At 37.5% G+C, this 13628-nt stretch overlaps 1 protein-coding gene across 1 annotated transcript in view; it reads right to left on the reverse strand.

Annotated features, from left to right (window-relative positions):
- Window positions 1–13628, reverse strand: part of SPTBN5 (spectrin beta, non-erythrocytic 5) — a 1783454-nt gene that overhangs the window by 484500 nt on the left and 1285326 nt on the right. Inside the window, exon 49 of the mRNA XM_044073536.1 lies at window positions 3409–3499. Within this exon, the coding sequence (XP_043929471.1) occupies window positions 3409–3499 (91 nt within the window). The remainder of the gene's footprint in view (window positions 1–3408; window positions 3500–13628) is intronic.

A 13628-nucleotide genomic window follows, 5' to 3' on the forward strand; every position in this document is an offset into this window, starting at 1 on the left:
TAGCTGAAGAGGAAAAGCCTCTACATGTATTTATATGGCAATAGGCTGCAGCCTCTACTTGATGTCAGAATACTGAGGAAAATGTTGACTTGGCTGACCTACATTTAAGTCAGAAACATTTCTAGAAAGATCAATGGAAGACAATACTCTAAAGCTAGAGAGAGCACATAGAAAGTATATGGGGAAGCAAAAGAACTGAGCAAGACCCTACATATCCCTACTTTGAAAAAGAAAAAGAACAGATAATGAGCCAATTATTAGTTACACCTGTAATGAAACTAGCACATATTCACATTTTTGGGTGGTCATTTACAGAAGAAAATGACGAATGCTAGAGTTTTGCTAGATTCTATTTGCCTGGTATTATGACATAGAAAACATTTGTGCAATCTGTCCAGAGTGTTAAAGGACAACATCCACCAAGGATTTAAGAATTATCTAATACCTTTGCCCATTGATGAGGTCCTTTCTGAACATATAGCAATGGGCATTGTGGGTCTACTTAGAAAACTGAATACTGACAATCATTACTTCCTGGGCCTTACTGATTTTAATTGAATGTGCAAACAAAGAAAGGAAGATCTGAGGCAGTACCGCTTCGTAACGACACAATTCAAAGTTTGCAACAAATGATTTAGTAATATTATTTTCTAAGGCAGGAATTCCCAGGGAAATTTTTACTGACCTAGATGCTTCATTCATGTTAAGGGCGGTGCATTCATTTTGTCAGTTTTTTTTTTAAATAAAACAGCTGTAGGCATATGTATATCTGTATACCATCATGAAATAAATGGGCCACTTATGCTCTTTAGCAAAAATTTGAAGAGTTTGTGTATATGTTACAAAAGACTATATAGTTAGATGAAGAAAACTGTGAGTGACTGCTGACATATCTTTTTGCCATATGAAAAGTACAACAGTACTTAACTTTGTCCACACCATTTAAAATGCCGTATGGCAGGCATCCCCAAGGAATGCTACATATAGGAAAAGAAAGATGGAAAGACATCAGTATCCCCTTTTTTAATAGTGTAATAGGGCATTTTATGAATCTGCAGGACAGGTTAAGTACTGTAATGCCTATAGTAAGAGAACATAAGAAGAAGGCCATACAGAAACAGACGAGAATATGCAAAAAAAAAAAATGTTCACGTCTGAGAGTTAAAAATAGAAAACGAGTACTTGCATACTTGCCTTTTCGAAAAAGATAACAAGAATGTTCTCTACAACCATTCCATAAATGATGCTAATTATTAAAACATTTCATTTTTTGTTTTGGACTCTGTTGTCCCTGATTTGCATGCTGTGACTTAGATAATATTTTGTTTTATAAAAGATATTACCAAGTGTCTCTCAACTCCTTTGTGACTCCAGTGCTAAATAACACTACTTTCAAAGATGTCTGAAAGAAATGTAATTTTAAGCATTAACATAGTCCTTCCCTTTGGAAGGGATTGTCTACTGATATTTGTAGGATGGTCTTCTGGCTTTCTAAGGCTTATCATGTTTAAATGATTTGTCTGAAGAATTCTCTTAGAGTTGTTACATGGAAATGAATATGCTTACATTGTGGGTTTTATATCATAAAGTTTCGCCATTCTTTTATTTCAATTGCCCATTTGATGACATGCCTGTGTTTTTAGGTTTGAGTCTGGTTTTGATTTTTATTTTAATAACTTATTCAGTGCTTCAGTGGTGGTGCTGTGGTAGCGTTGTCGCCTCCCAGTAAGACATTGTCCTGTTCTATTCTCAGCTAAAGCGTCTTCTGTGTGGAGACATGCGTGAATGGGCGTACCTTCGTTGAAGGCTGTGCGTCAGGGCTGGCAACTCGGCACGTAAAAATCTACTGCCAATCATTAGTGGACCGGAGTTCCGCTGTGGCGACCCCTAGCCGGGAAAAGCCGAACTACACAACAACATTCAGTGCTTACAGTGTGCTGTGCTTTATTTATATAATACAAGTTTGCTCTTTTTGTATTCATGAGTGGAAATGTTCTGCTTCTGTTTAATTTCTGTTTTCAGTTTGCAGAAACGTAGTATTACTCTTCAGCACCTGCCATGAAATCTTAATTGGCTTGCTATTGATCCTTTTTTTTTTTAAATTAGTAAAACTGCACATAAAGTTTGTAATTATTATATTACTGCAGTGAAGCATAAAACTTCTGTTTGCTTCTAGTCAAGATCCACTGCTTGTGTATCTGAGCTGAATATGAAAATCAATATCTCTGTGTAATAACATACTACTGTTGTACAATTACCTTGGCTTGGACTTCATTATCTAATCTGGCTTGCCTTTACTCTTTGCACAGAAAGCTAACTTTTCTGAATAGGATCATTTGCTGGAATATTTTTCTTATCAGTATCTGTTTGGTCTTTTTCTCTCCAAGCCTCTACTAGAAAAGGACTTGGTACAGTTGACTTCCTTGATGCAAACTATAAGTAGGACAAGTAAACAATCATTATTCAGTCTGTTCCCTGAGTGCTCCAACAGCAGTTATAAAACATTACGCAGTAGGTTTACACTTCATAATTTGAGTTGCTATTTTGGGTTTCAGCAAGTGTTTCAACTCTTACCTTCCTCAGCACTGAAAGTGACCAAGAAAAAGGAGTTTAACAAGCTCTTTAAATTATTGATTCATGCAATAAAAAAAAGTAATTTATTGTCCTGAGATTAGCACTGAGGACTGACCACAGTGTTACTGAAATTGCTATATTGACTACAAGCCTATGTGTGAAGTGCAGCTGACATAATTTCGTGCAAAATTCTGAAAATCAACAGAAATGTGTAAAATGAAAGTTGTCACTGTAGTTTATTTTTATTTTATTTACACTTTGTTGAAGCTTAAAACAGCAGTTAAATTTTGCAGCTCATTGAACTAATTACCAGATAAACATTAATTGTAAACCATTGTACTAGGGGAAATGGATTCAATAATAAATAATGAAATAATGTTTCGCCTCTTTTTTAAGTTTTGCTTCTCAAACAATTGCTTATCTAAAATAAAGGCAGGGTTGAAGTGAACATATTGTAAAGGTTCCTAAAGAAATGTTTAGTCATTCCTTTTGCATTTGGTGTAATTTCCTGAGCTCACATGCTGGCCATTTTTGTCTGAGGTCTGTAGCATCACCTGCAGTTATACAGTCTCTGACCCTAATAAATATTAAATGTAATAATCCCCCCTTAAAAAAAAACAGCAAATCGCTGTGCTTTTATAAACAATGAAGAAAAAGAGTCCAGCTTTTCTAAACCTAACACAGATGTCATGCTACTGTACCACCACCAGTAGTAATTATACCCATGATAGTGTGTTTCAAAGTATGTTAAATCGTTCTGTAGAGAAGATCCCGTGAACACCTCAGTGTGAAGTTTCAGTGACTCATTACATATAATATGCTAGGACCACTCACCTCATATGAACTCCTTAGAAACTTCTGCAGCTCTCTTGACTGTTGTAATAGTTTCTTGCGAGATTCTGAGCTTTCCAACAATTTTTTCTTTCTGTTAGAGAAGCACAAGAAGGAATTTTAGTGAGATCCCTGAATTTTCCTGTTTTGCTTGCTGTACATCAGAAGAAGTAAAATCATAACAGTAAGGCACACTGTGCAAATCTGCATTATATGACACATTCTGGATAACTCTTCCATTTTCCTTTTAATTTGCTCCCTGAAGCAGCCCAGGTAATATATGCTAAAAAGAAACTATTAAACAGAAGTGGGTAGGAAACTCCAATTGGTGCTTAACATAAGCCTAGACTGCAAGCAAAGTGAATATCTCTGTAGTATGCAAGTTGCACATATTAATCGACTCACCACAAAATGTTTTATTTGATTTCATTGCACTTGTGCTTGTTTACTGGGGTAGTGCACTGATCTCGATGGACCAATTTTAAGTGTACTTCAGGTGCTCACATTTAAATAGATAATAAAGTATGTTATTAAAAATGAGAATTTCATAATTTGTGTGTGAAAGCAATCTGTAAATATGTACAAAGCTGAAAGATAAACATGACTGTTTCAAGCATAGGACAAAATATTGAATGAGGAAGGAAAGAAAGCCCAGTGGGCATAATGTTAGGAAGAAGGAAAAAGGGCTTGGAGGAGAAAAATGCAGGGCATGAGAAGTTTTTTGAGCTAGAAGATAGGTAAGATGGAAGGTGTGAGAAAGGTTAGCTGAAGTGTCTTATCAGTAAGCACTTACATTAGACTTGTTTTAGGAAATAAACGTTAAATTATGGTCTAAATTTGGTGTAAGAAGAGAGAGATTTTAGATAGTGTGGCAGACAGTAGCAGAGTTAGGTGCTAGAATGTGGAATATGTGGTTTATGCAAAGAAGTTTGGTTTTAGAGTCTTGCATGATGGGACTTTATTGTATTTGCCTTCTCAGACTGCATGAGGTTTATTTGAGGTAAGTTTTACTATGAGGGGTGGAAAGGCCTCCAGTTTTATTAGTTTAAATAAAACTAAGCTTAGTAAAAGGACAGCCCTTTGACTGGTAGCCATCTTGCTTTTGCAAATGTAAGACAGTGGGATCTATCTCAATTTGTTGAAAGACTAAATTGTTGAAACCTATACGGTTGAGACACATATGGTCTACGATTTGGTTTATTGAACCATTCTGACTGACATTGTGGCACAGTTTAATTGTGGAATTTGTCCTTTTCCCCACTGTAGTTCAGTCTTGGAGTTAGTATAAATAATTAGCAGGGAGTATGGGGACTGAAGCCACTAATGTGGGGCATGTGGGGCTTGCCTCCCTGCAAAACATTGTTTGCATTGTTGACAGGTGTTATGTAGCTTTATTTTAGTTTTTCAATTAACAGCACCGGCCATATGGTCTCAACCACATAGGTTTCAAGAATGTGTGTGTGTGTTTTTTTTTTTTCTTGATTAGCTGACATAGATCCAGATAGTGTCTTTGTGAAGAAGCAACATATTTGATTTGTGATAGTCTGCAGCATGCATGTACTTTTGATTCAGGCTGTTAGAAATATGGGAAGACATATTAAGCTGAGCTAAGAGTATTCACTTGTCCATTGTGCACTTTGCTGCTGCTGTGGTCAGGAACAGTCAGATTTTATGGGTCAAAAAAGTAGGAAATTCATTTTATTTTGGTTTTATATTTTCTGTGAGAGCCTGAAATTTATGGATTGGTCTAATCATGTACCCAGATATTTGAAAGATTCTAATATATCTATCAGGCTATCTAGGGTTTTTAATATGAAGACATTTGGGTGATTTTATGAGTATGACTTCCCAGAATCATGGATTTTATTTCAGTAGAAATGAAAAGAAGTTTGCATTTCTCCAACTACTTTTATAAGCACTGTATGTCAATTGAAGGTTGGTGCTGAACATTAGAGTATGACAGGCTGGGTCTTAGGATCACCACATTATTTGGACTTAAAATTAGAGGGAGAACAATAAAGGGGTAAGAATGAATTATTGTGGAAATCTTTTCTGCAAATGATCTTCATTAGTGGTGGATGCACCTATTTAGACTTTGAAGAGTCTGCTGAATCTCCAGTCCTGGAATTAAGTAGTGGCATATGTGGTAATGCCATTTGCAATAACGTGATTAAGAAGAATGGAGTGGTGAACCAGGCCAGATGACTTGATGACGTCTAAAAAAATGGTGCATTCAAGGTTGCTTTTATTCATATTTAGGAATATCTCATCAGTGAGGGTCCATAGGATAGTCATGGTGCTCCAGCCTGTCCAGAATCCACATTGATTTAGGGGGAGAAAATGGTATTGTTGAATGCAATTTGCAAGTAGGGTACAAATGACATTTTCTAGTATTTTTATAAACATTTTGTAGTATTTGTCTAAAGATATGTAAAAGAGAGATGGGACCAGTTTGAGTTGTTCTGAAAGAGGTCTGACCAAAGCAAATTTCCAGATGTTGGGCATAATATTTTTGGTGTTATAGAAAGTGTGTGTGTGTGTGTGTGTGTGTGTGTGTGTGTGTGTGTGTGTGTGTGTGTGTGTGTGTGTGTGTGTGTGTGTGTGTGTCTGTGTGTGTGTGTGTGTGTGTGTGTGTGTGTGTGTGTGTGCGTGGGGGGAACTGCAAGAGAAAGAGGTAGTTGGACCATGTGTTAGGTCTTGTGGGTTCATTAATTAATTGCATGAGGCCAGGATCAGTAAGAAATTCGGAGATATAATTAGATTGGGGACATAGGTAGTTACAATTAGAATTTCCAAGAAATGTTACACAATTATGCTGAGGTGAAGCAGTTAGAATATTAAGAATTAGGGATTAGAATATTTAAAAGAAGAGGGGAAGAAGGCAAGCAATGACTAAGATGAGAGATTTATTCTAGAAGGTAGGAAGTTTTATAATTAATTGGATGAAATTTGAGTGAAAGGTGGTGTTGAATTGAACAATAATGTGGAGGTTAAAATGTTTTTTTTTTAAATATATAGGAGTAAAGTGCCACCCCCCCATTCTGTTGCCAGGCCTGATGATGAAAGTATAATTAGAACCACGGAGAAAGTACTGGAAATTTGGAAAATTTGTTTTTAGCCATGGTTTAGTGATTGCAACTGTCTGGGGTGAGGGAAGAGAAGACTTAATTTATTTGATCCAGTTTGTTTTTGAAGCTTTTGGCATTTAGTAAGGTACTTGTATGGCACTTGTAATCAGAAGTATACTAATTTTAATAGGAGTTGAGGTGAGATGGGGCAGGGCTGGTTTTAGCATTTCTTCTTATTACTACAATAAAGATGACTGGAGAGGACTTGGAAAGAAACCTTGGAATGTGTTTTGTTTGGTGTGATTGTTTAGAGGAGTTAAGAATGATGAAATACTGTGAGACTGCAAGAGGTTTAGTGGGTAAAGGGGGTTACTTTTGAAGGGAAAAGAAGTGGTTACGTTTATTATTGATTTGAAAGCTTGCAAGGGTTGAGCCTATTGATAAGGTTGTAAAGGTTTGGTTGCATGATATGGGGTGTGAAATACAGGGTGATGGACTGTGATGAAAGATAAGGAAGGAGATGAGCAAGGAAGGAAGGAAGGTGAAGCATGGTGAGGAGGAGAAGGGATGGGGTTATTATAATGAAGGAAAAGGGATAGCATAGGGGAGAATGTTGAGTACAGAGACAAAAGGGGGAAGGGATATATAACTTATCTAGGAAGGGGAGAGGGGTACATGGGAAAGAAACATGATGTAGTGCGTCAGGTGAGGAGGACACCTGGAAAGAATGAGGGGAATGATGACGAATTTAGGCACAGACAGATGTTGTCTCTCGTCTTGTATATTCAAATAAGATGGGTGTTCATTTAAGTAGTTTATTACACACAAACACATCAGGATGGATGACTGGAACATTAAACTTAAATGAACTAATTGACTGACTACTACACACATAATTGTCACTCCGGCTGCTCACTCAAAATGGCACTCTTGCTTGCACGTGCTCAGTACTTATATGCGCATGCCCATGGACTGGAATGCCTCTTAAAGGTACACACCCACTGTAATCTACATCCTTCCTCTTTGACTTTTTGTCCGGCAATAAATGTAACAATTGGATAAGCACACAAATTATACAGATATATACAAACAATAACAATCATGTCCAGGTTGCCGTGCATTTGGGATTAGGTCTTGAGATATGACCTGACCTCATAATTTAATCATTAGAACTGGGTTTAGCAACAGAGACAGTCACTGGAGAATGTTCTTCTTCAGGCTTTTCAGAGATACTTTCAGGAACAGACGATGAAATGTTCTTTGGAACAGGAACATTGGACAAATCACTCTGAGAATTAGAGTCTCTATTACAGGCAAAATGCTGTAACACTGGCTCTGACAGTGGTAGTAAATGTTTCTGATTCTGCTTGAAATCCATCCCTTTTGACTCAGTGATGTACAATCTCAGTTCCTTACACAAATGTTTCACAAGTCCTAATCAGTCAAATCCTTTCACTGTCTGCATCCTCACTATCTCTCCATCTTTTAATGGATTCAGAGACTTGCTGGTTTTATCATAGAAGGACGTTTGGGACAAACGCTTTTTTAGGAGTTGAGCTTTTACTGCTTTGCTGTTTTTAGCAGTTGGAGTCAACAAATTCTTACTGATAGGTAGTGTGGTTCAGATTTGTCATGACATTAATCTCTGGGGAGGTGAACCAAGTAAATTGTTGTGAGGAATGTTTCTGAGAGTAAGCAGGTTAAGAAAAACATCAGTATTGTCAAGTTTGGACTTTTCCAACAGCGGTTTTGAACTTTGAACTGCACGTTCAGCCAAGCCATTCAAATGTGGGTATTCAGGACTACTAGTAACATGAACAAAGTCTCACGATTCAGCAATTTTTTTAAACTGCTGACTTGTAAACTGCTCACCATTGTCAGAAATGACTTTGTGCAGACTACCATGGAAAATGTCTCTTCGACTTCATAATGACAGTGCTGGACAGGAGATTAGGAAGTAGGTCAATCTTGACCAATATGAATAAGAGTCGACTAACACCAAATAATGTCAACCATACCATTCAAAAATATCTGTAGCTACTGTCGACCAACGTAGTTCAGGAATCTGGCTTAGCTGAAGTGGTTCTTTTTGTTGATGTGGTTTAGTACTATTACAACCAGAACAAACTGAAAATTCTTTCTCAATATCTTTTGATATAGAAGGCCAGATTACTATTCCTCTCACCCTTCTTTTGGTAGAATCAGTTCCTGGGTGACCATGATGCAAGATTATTTTAATATACTCTTGTTGCAAGGATTTTGGAACAATCACTTTTGGACCTTTTGTGATGATACCATCTTTCATCAAAATCTCATCTATATAAGGAAAATACTGTTGCACATCTAGTGGTAAACAAGTTTGCTTTGGTGGCCATCCTTGACTGATAAAGTGGTTGAACTTCTGGAGAACTGGATCTGAAGCTGTGTGAGGCCTGAGCTCACCAAGATGTGTGCAAGAAAAATTTCTCATTTCCATGATTTAAAAATCAGGTTGCTCATTTTTATCCTGTTCAGTTGTTTTTCTGGGCAATCTGGATAAAGTATTAGCAAGATAAAGAAGACTGCCTTTTGTGTATACAAATTGAAAACTGTACCTTTACAACTTCAACGTCATGCATTGCAATCTTGCAGGAGCTCTGTGCACTGACTTTTTCAAAATAGTGTCCAAAGATTGGTGGTCAGTCTGAATTTGAATAGGTCGGCCATAAATATAATCATGGAACTTCGAACATGCAAACACAATTGCCTAGAACTCCTTCTCTATTTGAGCATACTGCATCTTGGTTTGGGTCAGAGTTCTGGATGCACAGGCTACGAGTCTGCCCTCTTCAAGAATGACTGCACTAAGACCAAACTTTGAAGCATCACAAGAAAGAGTTACAGGCTTGTAAACATCATAATACCTTAAAGTGGGTGGACAGGCAATTCTCTGTTTCAGGACATCAAATGCTCTGTGGTGCTGTTCCAACCAGAACCAGGTTACATCTTTGCATGTCAGCTCTCTTAGCAGTGCTGAAAGGTCACTCAAATCTGGAATAAACTTGCTCAAATAGTTGACCATGCCAAGAAAATGTAAGGAAGTGACTGTCTGGAGCTGGCATCTCAAGAATTGCATTTTGCTTGGAAGGATCTGGTCATAAGATTGAACTGGTAAACAAATGACCCACATAAGTAACTTCTTGTAGCCTGAACTTGCATTTCTGAGGAATTAGCTTAGGATTCATTTCATGAACACGTTCCAGAACTTTCTTGAGGTTTCTGTCATGTTCAACTTCACCATTGCCTCCTACAAGAATATCATCTACTGTCAAATTTAACTGGTTAGAGCTCCCACTAATAATTCAAAGCAATCAGCTCTCACTAGTGCACAAGATATTAAACCACTCAGACAAAATCCCAGCTCTAGAACATCTAATTCATCCTCACACCACTACTAGAACCTTAAGATCTAGCACCCAAAATCACCTACAGGTCACCAAATTTAACAATGAGGCAGGAAAATCTGTCTACAGCCACTCGATCTCTAAACTCTGTACCTCCCTTCCTGCCCACTTAACATCCAACAACTCCACCACTCCATTTAAGAAACTCCTTCTCCCTTCATGAACAACATGCTTTGCTCCTGTCTCACCCCTGGATAACACACTAGTATATAGCTAATCTCTCTGCACCACACTAAAATATGCTACCCTCTCAGCCTACTCATAGTCCTAATATTACTATAGGATAGGAAATGTTTTCCGGCAGGTTAAGAGAATATTACTAACTGCTCATCCATTTGTCTAGTAGCTACTGTAATGAATTCCATGTATTGCTCCTCATAATTATGAATGTGTTTATACTGTCTTACCTGTTGCTCTCATAATTACTCAGAGTGTATACAATATGTGTCACTTAGTTTCACAATGTTAGTCTGCCTGTAATGAATGTCACAAGTAATGCCTTTTAATGTTAAAAATGAATGTAATTGGAGCTTTTCTCCCCTGGCCTCTGCTGAAAATGGACCTGTATCCAGTTGGACTCTCCCAGTTAACAAATGTAAAATAATTAAATAAAATAAATAATAGCACATGGATAGCCAGAAAAAAATTTGTCCATCACAGGTTGAAAGATTTCACTGACAGAATTTATCCCAAATGACATTCTCAAACATTTTTACCTTCCAAATGGTACACTGAAAGTGGTTAGCAATGAAGATTTTCGGTCAAGCAAAATTTGCCAAAATGAATTTTTTGCATCTAAGACAGAAAAAATAATGGCATTTGCCACAAGAGCAGCAACTTCCTCAAATGTACACATTGGATGATGAGATCCTTTTAGTGCTTTGTTCAAATCTCTTGGATCAATACACATTCTAATATCATCTGAGCTTTTCTTATGAGCCACCAATATGGGGGATACCCATTCAGTTGGCTCATCTACTGGACAAATTACTCCTAGACGCACCATTCTGCACCACTCTGTCTAACTCAGCTTTGACTCTGCTTTGCATGGCTACTGGAACATTCCATGATGGTCTGACAACTGGGCTTACCTCGTGGTCTAACTTCATGGAGTATACAAATGGGAGTTTGCCCAACCTGTCTTCGATAAGATCAGCATAGTCAGAAAAAATAGTTTGTGCAAAATTTTCGTTGTTACATGTGCTTGTGTGGTGGACTTCTGCATTAAATGAAAGCAGTCCCATTTTCAAACTGTCTGTGAGGTCTAACAATCGTTGCACGTGTCTCCTGACTATGTACAATTGCAAGTCATAGCTATTCTCAGCAGACTAACATGAAAGTATTACTGAGCCTTCAGTTTGAATTTCTTCACCACCATAAGCAACAAGCTTCTCACACTTTGCCAGATCAAGCTTCTCACCAGCTTTTACTTTGGCAAACATTTCTGTTGATGTAACATTCCACTTTGAACCAGTATCAACTTTGAGCTCTACAGGTTTCCCATTTCAGAACAGTACAAAAAGCTTCATTCTTTGCCAACAAATCTGCTGCATTGACTGTTTCATCAAGAACAGACACATCATCAACATAAAAAGTAGGGTCATAGCTCTCTAATTGATCAACGTGCCTCTTTGAATGTTTTATTTTAATAAAATAATGTGCCCCTTTTGATTTACAGAACCTTTTGAAATGATTCCACTTTTTACATGTATGGCACTGCTGACCAAAAGCTAAGCACTTCTCTCATTTGGGCTCATGGCTACCTCCACAATTATGACAGTTAACTATGAGGCTTGTCACAAGTTTTGCTGACTCACCCCTCTGCTTTACTGAGTGCATCCTAGATTTTACTGTTGCTGCTCTGGGTTTTCCTAAGAAGGCCCAGAGTGTGGCCCTGCTGTTAGGCCTGTATCTTTTAACCTTGTGCTCCGTACTATCATCATTTGCACTGGAGGGCACTGTAAGTATGCTTTTCTCATTTGCAAGCATATTCGTATGCTTTTCTGTGAGCTCGTATATCTGACAAATCTATATGGCGTTATTCAAAGTTAAATCACTATCTCAAAGCAAAATCTTTTTTACTAAATCATCTTTAATACCACATACAAGCCTGTATTTTATAAACTCATCTCTTATATCACCAAATCTGTATGTTTTTGCCTTGTTTTTCAAGTCAGTTATATATATGCTGCAAAGGTTTCACCAGGTTTTTTTACCTCTTGTGAAAATATGTGCCTTTCCATTGTAATATTCATTTGGGGGTTACACATGTCTCTAAATTTACATGTTAAGCACTCAGGGTCTTCCCTTTTCAGCCGATACCATAATGTGGTGGTCTTCCCCCTCCCATGAACACACAGCTGGGGCATACACAAATGAATGCTCCCTTCTAATGGCTTCTGAACCAGCTAGATTAAGCAGAATAAATGCCTTTGTACATGCATCTTTATCAGAAATAGCAGCCTGTAATAAAATATCGTACCCTTGCTCAAACACTCTCCAGTTTTCAGCAACATCCAGTTTTCAGCAACATTATTATCAAATAAAAGTGGACCAGGTCTTCAAAATCTTTCTGCCATGCCGACAAATGCATACACCAGGTACTCGAAAAATATTCAACTGCACAACAATCATTTTGAAATGACTGTATTCTGCGAAATAACTGTACTGTAATACTGCACACACTTGTGAACACTTTGCACACCAGATATTTTGAATAGCTTTAGTTAATATGAGAATGAAGCACATAGTGAAGAAATACAGTTGTTTTCCCTTTTTTACACATTTTATGCGATTTGGAAGTTATTTCAAGCATTTTTATAAGCATTTCAAGTACTTTTATCAATATATCATAGTTATGAACATTTTGTTTAATTAGGATCTCTTTTTGAATGTTTTTAATACTTTGTTTTATATTTATAGAGTAAAAAATCATAGTACCTGGAATTATCTTTCTGACCTGTTTGTGAGTCATTTGAGCTTTGGATGATTCACTTCTGTATATTACTCCAGATATGGCTGCATGCCTGACGGTCTTGAAGAAGTTTTACTTCAGATCCCATTCCGATATCATGTCGCTTGGCTTGTGTAGTCAAATAAGACGATGAGGCTTGGGTGTTCATTTAAGTAGTTTATTACACACAAACATATCAGGATGAATGATTGGAACACTAAACTTAAATGAACTAACTAAATGACTGACTACTACACACATATATGCTTTCACTCCGGCTGCTCACTCAAAATGGCACTCTTGCTTGCACGTGTTCGGTGCTTATATGCATGCACCCATGGACTGGAATGACTCTTAAAGGTACACACACACTCTGATCTATAAACGTGGTGTCAAAGTTTTGTACTGGTTTATTTAAAATGGAAAATCAGGGCTTCTGCAGCATGGTAAAGCTGTAAGATGTGGTCCTGCTTTTGGGATAGCAAAATCTGACTGTGTAATAATTTTGTTCCAGCTATTTAACAAGTGTTCAACATAAGGAGAGAGTAACTGCTCAACGGTGAGCATGGAGTTATGTAGGTGACCAAAGGGGATATTATGTTGTCGTGTGTGATTTGTGGGGTGAAGAGTAGGAAGTATAAAAGTGTGCAGCCTTGTGGTGCCCAATGATGGGGGTAGAAAGGAAGTGAAATGGCCCATTAGTCATCAGGTTCCATACCAAGCAGTCTGCACATGTGTACTGAGACTGTACAGGCTGAG

This window comes from Protopterus annectens, chromosome 6.part0, assembly GCF_019279795.1.
Source record: "Protopterus annectens isolate FY-2018-M chromosome 6.part0, PAN1.0, whole genome shotgun sequence".
NCBI lineage: Eukaryota > Metazoa > Chordata > Ceratodontiformes > Protopteridae > Protopterus > Protopterus annectens.